This window comes from Oratosquilla oratoria, chromosome 6 (genome assembly GCF_046742065.1).
Source record: "Oratosquilla oratoria isolate Oo_2021 chromosome 6, ASM4674206v1, whole genome shotgun sequence".
Classification (NCBI taxonomy): Eukaryota; Metazoa; Arthropoda; class Malacostraca; order Stomatopoda; family Squillidae; genus Oratosquilla; species Oratosquilla oratoria.
Genome location: NC_134782.1, coordinates 72,970,082 through 72,986,906, shown reverse-complemented (window position 1 = coordinate 72,986,906; position 16,825 = coordinate 72,970,082). Strand labels below are relative to the sequence as shown.

General features: G+C 38.1%; 1 protein-coding gene across 1 annotated transcript in view; it reads right to left on the bottom strand.

Annotated features, from left to right (window-relative positions):
• The window catches only part of LOC143026615 (cytosolic Fe-S cluster assembly factor narfl), a 62,035-nt gene extending 45,615 nt beyond the window's left edge, over positions 1–16,420 (bottom strand). Inside the window, exon 1 of the mRNA XM_076187320.1 lies at positions 16,173–16,420. Within this exon, the coding sequence (XP_076043435.1) occupies positions 16,173–16,235 (63 nt within the window). The 5' untranslated portion in view covers positions 16,236–16,420. The remainder of the gene's footprint in view (positions 1–16,172) is intronic.
• Between the last annotated feature and the right edge of the window lie 405 nt (positions 16,421–16,825).

Genomic DNA, 16,825 nt, shown 5'->3' with positions numbered 1-16,825 from the left:
TTTTGACCCGTCAATATAGACCGCGATGGAGTCGGCATGTGATTCTTTATGCTCCTCAAACGAGGCAGCAACGATGTAGGGCAGGTGTCCACTTTTTAATTGTTCCATGGGGCAGAACTCGGGAATGGGCTTGCACCAAGGCGGGGTATCAAAGTTTCTGGATTCGGACACCTTAAGGGGGCAGTCGCTTCCCTCCTCAAGTAGACGGAGCGCGCGTATGTGTGCTGGGACTGAAGCCGATCTTTTGGTGTTGTACGTATCCCTGAGTCTTACGTTATTAACCACGTCAAAAGATGGTATCTTTCTGAACGATTTGCACTTGAAGTAAAAGGAAAGTAAAAGTGGCTCCCTTCGGTTAGAAAGCGGCAAATCACCAGAGAGGACGTAGAGGGATTCGACAGGAGAGGTACGGTAGGCACCAGTACACAATCGCAAAGCCTGGTGGTGTACTGTATCGAGGGAGCGGAGGGACGTCGCACTTGCCGAGGAATAGATCTGGCACGCGTAATCCAGCCGGCATCTTATGAGGGCGTGGTATAATCTGAGGAGCGAAGGCTGCTCCGCTCCCCAGTCGTGTCCAGAAACCATCTTTAAGATGTTGAGGGCGGAGAGGGAAGATTGTCTAAGATTGAGTATGTGGTTGTTCCACATAAGGTTTTGGTCAAAAATTACCCCAAGAAACTTAGTCGACTGCTCATAGGGTATTGGAATGCCTCCCAGAATAATATGTGGAGGAACTTTCTGGCGTGGTCGTTGTTGAGACCTGCAAAAGTGCATCGCCACCGTCTTCGATGAGGAGAATCAGCAGCCTCTGCGAGAGGCCCAGGAAGTAGCAGCTTCCTCACGCTGAGAATTCTTAAGAAAAACTTCTTTTTCTTTTTCCATCCTCATTTAATTTTTGTCTTTGGCTCCCTATACAAGTTCCCATGTCCTTACATGTTCATCTTCAGTTAGATCTTTCCTTCTCTATCTTTAAACTTTTCTTCTGCTAACTTTCAAGACTTGCTGATTACCCCATATACTATGGCTTGCAATTTGATCTTTATTCTCACTGGACATGAACCATTTCTCCTAAAATGACCCAACTACAACTTATTGTCAATCTGATCAGTTGCATCCAGGTCATTTCTCATAATCATGGGGGTAATCTAATAATATTTTAGCCTCGGTGTCATTCTGATAAATTTCTCTAATGAGATTACTTACCCTTGTGAGCTTCAAAATATTTCATTTGTGTAAAAATCAATGTCTTGTAACGTAAGCAAACTAAAGTTTCCTAACCTGAGCAATGAGATGAAAAGACTTACTATTTCTCCTCTCAGACTTTTTCCCAAAGCTGGAACCACCTCTTTTATGCTAAGATAATGATGTTAAATGCCCACTTCCCATGTCTTTAATGGGTAATTTTCTCTTTGAGAAGGCCTAAAATTAAAAGCATCAACCTCATCTCTCCTAATTGTATGTGTATGTAATCAATGAACTGATCAATCTCTTGATGAAGACCTGTGGACTTTAAGTAACTGGCAACAGCCTCTAGATGGGGCCATAAATCACTCAGAGAAGATATCCTGTTGTCTTGGGGGCTGATAGTGTGGGACATTACAGTATTTTACCAAGTTGTATTTTACGGGACGGGAGCTATGCTCGTTGTGGCCTGTTTTCGTATGAGGTGTTCTGTGTCCTCCATGTGCTGGTTGCATCTAGGGCAGTTTGAATCTGTAGCCAAGCCTATTCTGAGGTATTTACCTAGTTGTATTTACCTAGTTGTAATATACGGGAGGGGAGCTATGCTCGTGGAGACCCACCTTTGTATCTCTCCGTATCAAGTTTTATCTTAAAATCTTGTATAGTGTTTGCACATACTGTTTTGTTGTCTAATTTGTTCCATGTATCTATTGCTCTGTGTGGGAAACTGTTCCTTTTCAAGTTTTTTCTATAACTATCCTTTTTCAGTTTTTTTTCCGTGTCCTCTCGTTTTACCGTTGTCCCACACTAACAAGTCGTTCCTGTCTAAAACTTCCATTCTTTTCATTATTCTGTAGATAGTTAGCAAGTCTCCTCTTTCTCTTCTTTGTTCCAGAGTTGGTAGATTCAATTTGGACAGTCTTTGCTCATATGTTAGTTCGGCAAGAGTCGGTGCTAGTTTGGTTGTCGCTCTTTGTAATCTTTCTAGTTTCTTAATATTCTTTTTGGTACTGGGTGTCCAAAGTGATGCTGCGTACTCAAGTTTTGGTCTTATTATTGTAGTTAGTATTTCCTTTATCATTTCTTCATCCATATAAGCAAATGCCACTTTGATTGACCTCAATAAGTTGTAGGTTTCTCCGAATATTTTATTTATATGCTTATCTGGTTTCATTTCCTTTCCAATCATCACTCCAAGATCTTTTTCTGAGTTTCCTTTTTTTCCCCCAAATTCTGTAATCTTTTTATATTCTGTTTTTACTCTTTCCAAATTCCATTATACTGCATTTCTTTATATTAAATCTTACTTCCCACTTTTGAGTCCAATTCCAGATCGTATCCAGATCTTGTTGCAACGAGTTGCAGTCCTCTTCCGTTTTTACCTTCTTTAGTAATTTTGCATCATCTGCAAAGAAATTCATATAGCACTCCATGCCTTCACTCATGTCATTAATGTATACGGCGAACATGATCGGGACCAGTACTGATCCTTGCGGGACACCGCTTTTTACTTCTTCCCAGTTGTAGAATTTTTCTCTAATTACAACTCTCATTTTCCTCCCAATCAGGAAGTCTTTCATCCATTCCAATAATTTTCCTCTGATGCCACCACCTTTTGACTCTATCTTCTTTATTAATTTCCTATGTGGTACCTTATTGAATGCCTTTTGCAGGTCCAGAAAAGCACAGTCCGCACCCATCTTTCTTGTATTATGTCTATTAATCTTGAGTAAAAGTAGATTATATTTGTTGTACATGATCTCCCTTGTCCAAATCCAAATTGATTTGGGTTCAGTATAGATCTTTCTTCCAGGTATCTAACCCATCGGTTTTTGACAACTCTTTCACAAATTTTTGCTATTGTGCTTGTTAGTGAGACCGGTCTGTAGTTAAATGGATCTTCCTTATCACCTCCCTTATAAATTGGTACAATGTTTGCCTTCTTCCAGTCCAATGGCACTTTTCCTTCTTTAACCACTTCCATACGGTGACGCCTACGTAGGCGTCGTGAGGAGCAAGTGGGTACTCGTGGCCGACGTCGCCATCTTGATTATATTTATTGTAGTCGTACCTACGTAATTTTCATTCTCTCTAAACTGGCTTCATCAGTTTTTTATGGTTATCAAAATACACGGGTGAAAGAGAACGAACGATTGAGCACTGACTTTATTTTTTATAATGCGATTATTATGATGCAACATCACACGTCGGGCAGCTAATGCTGCCAGACGTGCGATGTGCCCCGTAGTGAAGAGGTTAAGCGAGAATTTAATTATATTATAAATTTTGTCAGTTAATTCTTCCATATATTCTTTCAGTATCCAGTTAGCAATTCCATCTGGGCCATGTGATTTTCTGACATCAAGGGTTTTAATTTGGTCACTGATTTCTTTTTGTGTTACATTTTTTTCTTTCATTGCTGGGGATAACTCTCTCTTTCTACACTGTTAGGTGAGTTCTCTATTGTGAATACTGATCTGAAGTGGTTGTTCATAATTTCAGCCATTTCAGTTCTTCTGTATATTCCTTTTTACCTCGGCGCAGTTTTTCTATTTCTTGTTTGTTTTTCAGTTTTCCATTTACATACTTGAAAAATAGTTTGGGTTCTTCCTTACATTTGTCTTTTATATTTTTTTTTTTTTGTAGTTTCTCTTTTCATCTCTGCGTATTTTTACATATTCGTTTCTTAGTTTGATGCACGTTTGCCATTTGCTTGGTTTCTTATCTCTTTTCCATTTTTTCCAAGCTTTGTCTCTTTTGTCCTTAGCTTCACTACATCTTTTGTTGTACCAGCTTTTTATGTATGTTTTTTCTATTCTTTGTTGTGGCACATATTTGTTCACTCCTTCATTATAAATTTCTTTTAGTATGTTGCATTTTTCTTCTATCCCTGTATCTTCATTTTGGAATTTTTCCCAGTTTGCATTGCGAAAGAACGTTTTAAGTTTCTCAAAGTTTGTTTTATTATACATTGGTCTTCCTATTCTATGTTTATCATTTTTGCTTTGATCCATTTGTTCTTTCAATTCCATTTCTATTAGTACATGGTCATTTTTTCCTATTGGAGTTTTGTAATCAATTTTTTTGATAATCTCAGGTTCTATCGTAAATATTAAGTCTAATTTTAAGGGTTCTTCATTTACTCTGTATCTAGTATTTTCTCTAATCCACTGGGTCATTGTGTATTCAATGGTCAAGTCAAGGAGTACATTGCCCCAGTGTTTCTCTCCCCCCTTCACTGCCATTTCTTCTCAACATATTTCTTTTGAATTAAAGTCATCCATAATTACTGTATTTCCTCCATCTTTCAGTATTTCAATTAAGTCATCTTTTGTATCTTCTAGTAACTTGGAATGATCCCTTTCTGTCCAGTCTTGTGTTTTAGGAGGCACTGCAAATTTTCTTTTCTTCGTTGTTTACCTTCGACTTGTACCATAATTGATTCTAGATTATTTTTTCCTTCAGCTATTTTTGTTACATTCAAATCTTTCTTGGTACTGATTTAATGCTGGTGTCCTGAGCTCAAGTGTGCCACTGTGGTCCTTATAAGGTGTGAGAGGGTTTTCTTCTGAGAGGATTATGCCTGGGGGTTGTTATTGAAGTATTGAGTTTGGTTTCAGTGTCAGGTCTGACTTTTCATATTTCTTTAATTATTTTCCTGTTTCCTGGTGTGGGGTGATCTAACAGAGGTATTCAAATGGGCCAAAGACATTTTGTGTAAAATATATGTAAGGCCATACTGAGCATATGCTGTTCAAGTGTGGTCTCCACATCTGAGAATAGACATCAACAAAACTGAAAAAGCTCAAAGATCTACTAAATTGGTGCCTGAATTAAGATGATTAACATATTAAGAAAGGTTAATAAGCTGACATTAACAACACTTGATGAAAGGAGATAAAGTTGAAACCCATAAAATCATCAATAGAAAAGAACAGATTGACAGCACAAACTTATTCCAAATGAAAAGACAAGATTGAAGAGGACATGGAAGATTTTCAAGAAATATTCAATAACAAATATCATAAAAAAATCTTTACTCAAAGAATAATAGACTACTAAAATTTATTACCAGAAAATGTAATTTACTCGACCATAGTCAAAGAATTTAAGAAAAATTATCATCAGGTAATTTTCCTAGTTGTATCTTACAGGAAGGGAACCTAAGCTTGTGGTGTCCCACCTTTGTATCTCGCAGTGTCTAGTTTGCTCTTAAATTCATGTATGGTTTTTGCACACACTCTTGTTTTGTCCAGTTTGTTCCAAGTGTCCACCACTCTGTGTGGAAAACTGTTCTTCTTCAGATCTCTTCTATAACTATCTTTTTTGAGTTTCTTTCCCTGTACTATGTGTTTATCTTGTCCCAATTTAACAAGTCCTCTCTATCAAGTATTTCCATGCCCTTCATGATTCTATAGATGGTCAGTAGTCACCTATCTCTCTTCTTTGCTCCAAAGTCGGTACCTCTAATTTAGCCAGTCTCTCTTCATATGACAAGTTTGAAAGTGTTGGAGCCATTTTTGTGGTTGCTCTCTGGATTCTTTCAATTTTCTTTATATTATTTTTGGTACTGGGTGACCATAATGTCACTGCATATTCCAGTCTAGGCCTTATTAGTGTGACTAATATTTTTTCAGTAATTTCTTTGTCCAAATAGGTAAATACCACTTTTACTGATCTTAGCAAGTTATAAGATTCTCCGACAATTTTGTTTATTTATTTATCAGAGGACAAGTTGTTTGAGATAATTACTCCCAGATCTTTTTCAGATCCCACTTTCTTTACTTCCTTATTTCCAATTTTATATTTTCCTGATATTCTATTTCTACTTTTTCCAAAGTCTATTATGCTACACTTCTTAATGTTGAAGTCCACTTCCCGTTTCTGACTTTTCCAAACCTTGTTCAGGTCTCCCTGTAGTGATTCGCAATCTGTTTCAGTTTTTACTTTCCTCAACAATTTAGCATCATCTGCAACGAAGCTTATGTAACATTCCACATCATCATCCATGTCATTCACATAAAATAGCGAACATTATTGGGGCCAATACAGATCCTTGCGTTACTCCACTTATCACCTCCTTTCAACCTAAATATTTTTCTGAGTATTACTCTCATTTTTCTACCATTCAGGAAGTCCTCCATCTAATTCAATAGGTTGCCTTGTATCCCTCCTAAGTTTTCCAATTTTTTTTTTTTTTTTTTTTTTTTTTTTTTTTTTTGTGTGGTACCTTGTTGACGGCTTTTTGTAAGTCCAAGAAAGCACAATCAGCCCATCCATCCCTTTTTTGTATTATACCTATTAGTCTCGAGTAAAAACAGATTAAATTTGTGGTACATGATCTTCCCTGTCTGAACCCAAATTGTCTTGGGTTTATTATATTATTTTATTCCACATGTTTTACCCATCTATTCTTGATAATTTTCTCACAAACTTTGGCTACAGTACTTGTTAGAGAGACCAGTCTGTATTTAGTTGGTTCTTCCTTGTTTCCTACTTTATATATTGGTACAATGTTGGCATTTTTTTAGTCTTTTGGTAATTTTCCTTCTTTAAGTGAGCAACTTGTGTTATATATCTTGTCCATTAGTTCTTTGCATTCTTTTAGTATCCAGTTTGCAGTTCCGTCTGGACTATGTAATTTCCTAACATCAAGATTTGTTAATTCCTCCATTATTTCTTTTTGTGTTATTATTTCACTCATGAGGGGAGATTGCACTTTGTCACAATATTTAATGGTATTATCTTAGTTGTCCACACCTAAGTGATACAGCATTAAAAAATTAAATACTAGTTTTATAAATTATAATACATGAACATATTATGTGATTTTCTTGGTGGAAATAACAAAAAACCTTACTACAAATAAATCTACTAATGAACAAAGCTATGGTCCAAATGCCATTTTGTCATCTGTCCAGTCCAGTCACTATCAGTTAGACAATGGCTTTCATGTTGTGGACTGGGTGGTCTCCAACTCCAAGTGATACCAAAAAGTGCTGTAACTCCAAGTGATATCAATAAGTGCTGTTACAAAGACAATAGGGCTTCCTTGGACAGTATTATTTTAGTTGTGCACACCTATGTGATATAACATTAGAAAATTAAATATTAATTTCGTGAATTATAATACATGAACATAATATCCTAATTCCTTGGCAGAAATAAAAAACAAAAAACCCTGCTACTAGCAAATTTATTAATGAACGAAGCCGCTACAATATGGTCCAGATGCCATGCTAGTCCAGTCACTATCAGACCATGGCTTTCACATTGTGGACCGGGCATTCTCCAACTTCAAGTGATGTTAATAAGCACTGTTACAAAGACATAGGGCTTCCTTGGGATCTTTCCTGTTATTGCCCCACCACTAATTTTTTTTTTTTTTTTTTTTTCCGTTTTCTTTGATTTGGTTTATCTTAGGTTAGGTTAGGTTAGGTGGGGCAATAACTAGATAAACAAAATCAAAGACAACATAAAAATAAAAAAATTAGTGGTGGGGCAATAACAGGAAAACTCCCTTCCTTGGACTTTATGAGAGAACACCATGGTTCTGCTGTCATCTGTTAATTGCCCAAGGTACAATAATAATTAGGCTGTCAGCATCCATGACAACAATGACGATGACAACCCAGATGATCTTTAGAATTTGAAGTATCAAATTACTAAATGTTGGTTAGGTTACATAGGTTAGGTTAAGTTAGAAGACTAACTTTTCATCCTTTCATTTCTTCAACCTCAGCATCTATCAAAACAAACATGGCATATCATTCAACTGCCGCAACTTAGGTTGTTAATAAATAGGTTTTACCAACTTTGTTATTGATTTCCACCATGAAAATTACATATTATGTTGATCTATTATTTACAAAATTAATCATTTTCTATTGCTATATCATATAGGTGTACACAACTAAACATTTACCCCTTGGACTTGAAAGAACACAGGGTTCTGCCATCATCTCTTAATTGCCCAAGGTACAATAATAATCAGCCCGTCAGCATCTGTGACAAAGCTAACAACCTGGATGATCTTTAGAATTTGATGCACTGTATTACTAAATATAAGTTTGGTTAGGTTATGTAGGTTAGGTTAGATTACGTAAGGTTGCATAGGTTAGGTTAGGTTACATAGTTTAGGTTAGGTAGGGTATTGGCTCCCCGTCTGGGGTATTGGCTGCTTGCTATTGTGGCAAAGTAGCATGCAGTTGATACTTTAGGGTCTATATGGGGCACCCCTATGGACCAGAGCCACACATCATTTTGTCTATGATAGAGGAAAACTCTGTTCATAGAGAAATGATGACACTTTTATACTACGACTGTCCCTCCGTTATGCTGTCCCCCAACCCCTTGCTGCTGTCCTTTACCATTTCTCTGAGTTTTCATTTTCTGTGGTGGGGGAATTCTCTGTGGTGGGGGAATTCCCTGTGGTGGGGGAAATGAATACTGCCACCAAGTATTCCCACTTGGATTGTAAGAGGTGCGAAGAAAGGGACGGGGATTGGGACTAGGCATCCTTCTCCTTGTAGCCCCACAGGGGACATTCCTAAAAGAAAAAGCAAAGGCATAAGAGGGTCTGGGAGTTTTCCGACCAGCACCCTAAGGTTTGGGTTTTTTAATGTGTGTGGATGTGGTACAGATGAGAGTAAATGGGAAGAGATAGGTAGTATGTTTGTGAGAAGAAAGATGGATGTGTTGGCTTTGAGTGAAACTAAGTTGAAAGGGAAGGGTGAGTGTAAGTTTGGGAGTGTAAGTGGGAGGTTATCAGGAGTGAAGAGAGGGCGAGGGAGGGAAGGGGTGGCTATTCTAGTAAGTGAAGAGATAGGTAAATGTGTAGTGGAGTGGAAGGAGGTTTCCTCAAGGATAATGTGGATGAAGGTGAAACTGGGAAAGGAGATGTGGGTCTTTGTAAGTGCATATGGGCCTGGCAGTGAGAAAAGCGTAGAAGAAAGGGAGGCCTTTTGGATAGATTTAAATGAGTGCATAGAGGATTTAGGAAGAAATGTCAATGTGATAGTATTGGGAGACCTTAATGCTAGGATAGGAAATGGTCCAATTGATGGAGTGGTTGGGAAATGTGGAGTTCCAGGAAAGAATCGTAGTGGAGACTTGATGGTGGAAATGTGTATAGAAAGAGAGTTAATGATAGCAAATACAATGTTTCGGAAGAAAGTCAAGCATAAGTACACATGGGAGAGGGTGGTGGATGGAAGGGTGGTAGAGCATTAATGGATTATGTAGTGGTAAATAGGATTATTATAGGAAGAGTTAAGGATGTACATGTGCTAAGGGGAGAGGGTGGGGGAATATCAGATCATTTTTTGGTGGAAGGTAAGTTGAGAGTGGAGGATAGATGGAGAAAGAGGAAAGGGACAAAAGGTAGGGAGGTGCTTAGAGTGAACTCTTTAAATGAAAAGGAAAAGGAGAAGGAGTACAAGAAGAAGCTGAAGGAGGAGTGGGAGGGAGTGAAGGATAGAGTAGAGCTAGGTGTGGAGGAGGAATGGGGATGGTTCAAGGAGGGAGTCACAAAGTGTGCAAAAATGGTGTGTGGAACAAGAAGGACAGGAGGAAATAGAAGAAAGGGTAGTGAATGGTGGGATGAGGAAACAAAGAAGGTTGCAGAAGAGAAGAAGTGAGCTTTCACAGATTGGTTACAAAATAGGACGAGGGAGTCATATGAGAGGTACAAAGAAAAGAAAAGAGAAGTAAAGCAAAAGGTAAAGGAGGCAAAGAGGAGAGCAGATGTGAAATGGGGTAAGAGTATGGTAGAACATTTTTAAAGTAATAAAAATATGTTTTGGAAAGAAATTAAGAGAGGAAGAGGAGGCAAATCAAGTAGAGAAGAAAAGGTAAAAGGTGCAGATGGAGAGATGATAATGGAAGAGAAGGCAGTAAGGGGAAGATGGGCAGAATATTTTAGGGAGTTGCTAAATGTGAAGGAGAATAGGGAGGGAAAGATAGTTGCAGTGGGAAATGCTAAGAATATGACCGTGATGAGTGAGGAAAATGGAGGAGAAATAAGGATGAGGTGAAGGCAGTTGTGAAGATGATGAAAGCAGGTAAGGCACCTGGTCTGGATGGATGCCATGCAGAATGTCTAAAAAAAAGGAGGTGCAGTGATGGTGGACTGGCTGGTGAGGTTATTTAATGTTTGCTGGAGAGAGGGTAGAGTGCTGGAGGACTGGAGGAGTGCCTGTATAGTTCCAATTTACAAGGGAAAAGGGGACAAGTGTGAATGTAGTAGTTTCAGAGGGATTAGCTTGTTAAGTGTAGCTGGGAAGGCTTATGGGATGATCTAGATTGAGAGGATTAGGAGAGGAACAGAGGGAGTAATTGGTGAGGAACAGTGTGGATTTAGGACAGGTCGAGGTTGTGTAGATCAGATTTTTGTGGTAAGACAGATATGTGAGAAAGCTATAGGAAAGGGGAAGGATGTTTTTTGGGCTTTTATGGATCTGGAAAAAGCTTACGATAAGGTAGACAGAAAGGCACTGTGGGAGGTTATGCAGATATATGGGATAGGAGGAAAGCTTCTAGGAGCTGTCAAGAGTCTTTATGAGAGTAGTAGAGCTTGTGTCAGGATTAGAAATGGAGAGAGTGAATGGTTCGAGGTAAAGGTGGGACTTCGTCAAGGATGCGTTATGTCGCCCTGGCTGTTCAACTTACACATGGATGGGGTGGTGCGAGAGGTAAATGCTAGGGTAGTGGGTCAGGGATTGGAGATGGTTAAAGAAAATGGAGAAAAGTGGGAGGTGAGCCAGCTGTTGTTTGCGGACGACACTGCGCTTGTGGCAGGATCAGAGGAGGGATTGAGGAAGTTGGTGGCAGAGTTTGGGAGAGTATGTGATAGAAGAAAGCTAAAGATAAATGTGGGTAAAAGTAAGGTGATGAGATGTACAAGGGGTGAAAGTGGCAGTAGACTGGAAGTGAGCATTAAGGGTGAAAGACTGGAGGAAGTGGATAGTTTTAGATACTTGGGTGCACATGTGGTAGGAAAAGGTGGAGTGAAGGTGGAGGTAGAATGTAGATTGAGAGAAGTGAGTAAATGCTTTGGTGGATTAAAGAGTGTAATGAGGAATAGACATTTGGGAATGGATGCTAAGAGGAGACTGTATGAAGGAGTGATTGTGCCAACAGCACTGTATGGAGCAGAAACATGGAACATAAAAGAAGAGAGAAGGAGTTTGAATGTGTTTGAGATGAGGTGTCTGAGAAGTATGATAGGGGTTACTAGGCTAGAGTGAGAAATGAGGAGGTGAGGAGGAGAACAGGGGTGGAAAAGGAGCTGGGAGATAGGGTTGATGAAAGAGTATTAGGGTGGTTTGGACACATAGAAAGAATGAGTGAAGAAAGACTAGTAAAAGAGGTATGGAAGGCAGAAGTGGAGGGAGTGAATATGAGGGGACGTCCTAGGGAAGAGGTGGATGGATGGGGTGAAGGGGGCTTTGGGGAAGAGGGGAATGTCTGTTGAGGAAGGACGGGAGAGGACAGAAGACAGGGGTGAAAGGAGAATGGTTGTATATGGATGATGTGATGCATGAGGTGGAATGGGTGGGGGGATGGGGGGTGAGGTAGTATGTGTGAGCAAAATTTGACACAGCCCGAAGGGATTTCACCCCATCTTCTCCTTTTGTGCATGGGGGGACGGAGAGGGGGGGGGTCGCCGATTTGATGAAGTGGCCTTGCTGTGGATATGCTGTGTCTTGTGATACTGCTTCTGACCCAGGGCAGTGGACAGGGTGCAGGGATGACCCGTCATCCGAGAGGAGCTAAGATAAGAGGGAGGGTGGAGGGGTGTGGAGTGTATTCAGGGATGGAATGGGTGGGAATGATTTTATGACTTTTCCTTTTTGGCTACCTCCCTTGTAAGGGGGAAAAAGCCTTGGTATATGTATGTATGTATGTAGGTAGGTTAGATTAGGTTAGGTTAGACTAGACAAATTTATCCTTTCATTTCTTTGACCGAGGCATCTATCAAAACAAACATGGCGTATCATTCGGCCACCACAACTTCATCTGTAGATTGTTTTTTAAAAAAAATTCTGTTATTGAGTTCTGCCATGAAAACCTCATATTATGATTATCATTATGTTGATGTATTGTAATTTACAAAATTTATAATTAATTTTCTATTGCTATATCGCATAGATGTGCACTTCTAAAAATTTACCCATTTAATTTTCTAACACTATATTGCATAGGTGTGCACTTCTAAAAAAAATGCCACTCCTAACATTCCATTGTAAAATTTTAAAATAGACCTGGCTTTGATAGCTAGGCCAAATACCACTAGAGGTGCCACCATCTATGAAGTCTGCCAATAGTGCATCATTTTATGCACATGCCATTCAACTAGCCAAATTTATATATCGTGGAAATTTAATTCATAAAAATGTTGCACGAGTGTATTTTACTACGATCATAGCAAATTTCAACCAATCACATCATCAGTTATTGGTACATAGAAACATGAAAAAACATGGCAGCCTGCATTCAGCAGTAAATCGAAAATTTGTTCATGTTTCAATGATAAAAATGAGCTAGAAAACCCCCAATAAACAGGTAACACACCCAAATAAATGGAAACTACTAGTCTCACAAATTATTCTATTACCAAAATCAGGGCAGGGTATCATGGGAGAGCTGAGAAATCTTAAGTAGAAAGTGAGTTTTTTCTATTAGGTCGGGTAACGACAACATTAAACGTATTGTAGCACCTCAGCCGCCAATGTAAACGTGTCTGTCAAATCATCTTTGCATGCTTTATCATGATCCATACTGGTACTCTAACCTAATCTAATGTAAGGTAGTATAATCCAGTTATATCTTACTGTTGAACATTGTGTGAATAACTGTACTTGTTGATATGTCATTCCTTGGGCTGCCATATTGGCTAATCAAGGTAATAGTTATTTCGTAATTCTCCCAACTTTCTGATGCTTGAAAAACGAAGTCTAGGGCACTTCCAACCCCTCAAGTCAATTTGGCACTATGTTTCCAAAAGTGGATTTGGCTACACACTTTTGGCCCGATTTCCTGGGACAAAATAGACCTGATTTGGTACCATTAGCTAGGTCAAACACCACCAGAGGCGCCACCATCGATGACGTCCACCAATAACGCGACATTTTGTGCGCACGCCATTCAAACTGCCAAATTTACATATCGCAGGAAATTTGATTAATAAAAAGGTCACACGAGTGTATTTACTATGATCGTAGTAAATTTCAACCAATCACATTATCAGTTACATGTCGGTACATAAAAACATAAGATAAACATGGCGGCCTGCGTTCAGCAGTAAATCAATTTTTTTTTTTGTTTCAACGTAAAAAATGAGCTGAAAAAATCCATTAAATGGGCAACAGACCCAAATGAAGGAAAACTACTAGTCTCATGGATTATTCTAATACCAAAACCAGGGCAGGGTATTATGGGAGAGCTGAGAAATCATAAGTACAAATTAGTTTTTTTTCCTATCGGGTCAGATTATCTGATAACGCTAATCGCTGACCAAACCCAAACAATGACGGTTTTTGCTCACATGCACACTTTCATATAACAATTTAGCATATGGTTGCATTATTTGACCTATTTTCTTTAAAATGTGTAATTTCCATGTAATTTGATCAAGGAGAAGTTACGTTTTTATCCTCTGCAAAATTACCGACCATATCTCCGAATACCGTCCAGCCTGCCATCTATGATCACTGGTGGTATGGATCAAACTTCACTCTATTAAGTTTCTTACTATTATGTTATTAGTGTAATAGACTGTATATAGTTGAATTATTTGAACCGTTTTCTTTAAAATGTGTGATTTTCATGTAATTTGATCAAAGAGAAGTTACGTTTTTATCCTCTGTAATATTACCGACGACAGCTATGATCACTGGTGGTATGGATCAAACTACACTCTACTAAGTTTCTTACTATTCTGTTATTAGTGTAATAGATTGCATATAGTTGAATTATTTGAACTATTTTCTTTAAAATGTGTGATTTTCATTTAATTTGACGTTATTCGTAGCTCTGGTTGGTAATTTTGCAGAGGATAAAAACGTAACTTTTCTTTGGTCAAATTACATGAAAATCACACATTTTAAAGAAAATAGTTCAAATAATGCAACCATATGCTAATTTGTTATGATATTTGTAGCTGTGGTCGGTCATTTGGCAGAGGCTAAAACATAACTTCTCTTTGATCAGATTACATGGAAATCACACATTTTAAAAGAAAATACTTCAAATAAATCAACTACAGGTACTCCTCGTTTAACGACGACAATTGGGACCAGCGTGCCATCGTTAACCGAATTGGTCGTTAAGCGAAAGTGTATACATATACGTACATGTACTGTATGTACAATGTCCAGCAATACATGTATCTTTATTTTCGTGTATTTTCCCTCTTTTATACAGTACATTAAAGCTTTATTTACTGTTTATTTACGGTGGTTAGGTTCCTAAAATTACCATATATGACCAAATCCGTGTATGCTGACATTCCATATTGAATACCGGGGTATTTTTTTAGATTCGACCATGGGTGCAATATAGCAATAGAAAATTAATTATTAATTTTGTAAATTAAAATGTATCAACGTAATATGCAATTTTGTGGGCGGAAATGAAAATATGCTACAAGAAAATATGCTAATGAACAAAGTCGGTAGCATAGGCTCGGGACGCCATCTTGTCGTCTGCCAACGTCTCTCACGACGACGACAACAACGAGGACGAGCCGGATGACATTTAATTTGCAGGTAATGATTTATTAAACACAGGTTAGGTTAGTTTAGTTTAGGTTAGACAAATTAATTTATCATCCTTTCATTTCTTCGACATCAGCATCTATCATAACAAACATGGTGTACCATTCGTCCGACATGACTTCATTACTTACGAAATCTGTTTTAGCACTTTTTTGTTTTTTATTTCCGCTCACAAAATTGCATATTACGTTGATACATTATAATTTACAAAATTAATAATTAATTTTCTATTGTTACTATGTACCTTAAATAGTTTGTAGGAAATATGATCTAAAAAAAGTTTATTGGAAGTAAAATATACAGAAAAATTTTGGGATTTTTACAGAAACTTTTCATGTTATATCTTGAGGAAATAATTCGTCTTTACCATTTTTTATTTAATACTGAAACAAACTACAGACTGTTTTGTTTTAGCTTTGAACCTACAATGACAGTGGTGAAATAGGACAGTCTCTCATCGAGGTGACGTTTAGTTAATATAACTCCCGAAAGAGGGTGTTGTAGTCAGGTGTTTGACATGAGTTTATGAAGGGCCGCAACAGAATTTGTACCGTACCTAAAGTGAAGCAACAAAGTCATAAAAATTCAAACTAGGATGCTGTGAACATGGGCAAATATCATGAATATTGATCATGTTTCAAGGTGTTTAGGCCTATTTAAACATGAAAAATAAGATTCGATAGATACCTACCTATACCAAATATTTATATAGCCCATGCTGACATATTCTTTCATGTCACCATGGCTGTTCTTTTTGTTCTCATGGAACGTCACAGAGAAGTGTGCCGTCCCGACTTTGTGACGGCCAACATCGTCATGTTGTTGTGAAAAAAATTACACACACTGCCGCAGAATTTTTATCATAGACCGTAGATAATGCGCACCACCGGATAACGCGCACCCCCCATTTTTAGGCCCTTCCAACGGAAAAAAGTCGTGCACTATACGCGAAAATACGGTAATTCAAATTGCATTGTACTCATAGTGACTTTCTGCATCCCCTGAGAACTACTTCAGCTCAAATATCAGGAATTCCATTTTCATGTTGACCTACCTAGCTTTGAAGTGAATAAAAAATAAAATGAAAAAAAACGCTTATGTGTGTTACTGGAACAGAACCGAAATCTCTTATCTTTAGGGTGTTTATTTTCCCCCAGATGATAGCCCTGGTTATGCCTATTCTTCCAACTCACAAAAATACAGATTTACCTGCGATGGTGCTATGAAATCATCGAGGTCAGTCAGCTTTAACACTCCACTCAGACCTGCCATGTCTATTTCTTGGACTTTTCAGCCAATCAAAAAATCGAAAAATATGTAGAAAAATACTATTCATGTAAAGATTCTCTTTTGAAACCTTCTGTTTCGGCAATACTACATTCCCGTAAACCATTTAGGTGCACCGTGTAGCCTGTATAAGGTTGGTCCTTTTGTTTACAACGATTCTTCATGACGCAATACCAATGAAAATTGTGATCGATTACATTATACTCTTTCTGGCATACTTCTTTTAAAGCACCAAAATATAATGTCTACTTTCATGTTTTCGGGTAGATTATGTTATCTAAACTAAATTACTAAATAATCAAAAACTAATCTCAGTAGTTTTTTTTTTACTAATCCTCGTGCACGAAGTAAGAAGCATCGAGTCCAATTCCATAAGAACGTAAGAATGAAGGCGACTGCAAGAGACCATTAGGCCTATACTAGCCAGGTCCATATCCATCACTACCTGTCATCCCCATCCATAAAATTGTCTAACCGTTTCTTAAAACAACTGATAGTTTCAGCGCTCACTACATGGTTACTAAATCTAATCCATTCGTTGACCACCCGTAAACCAATTCTTGCCCATTTCCTTC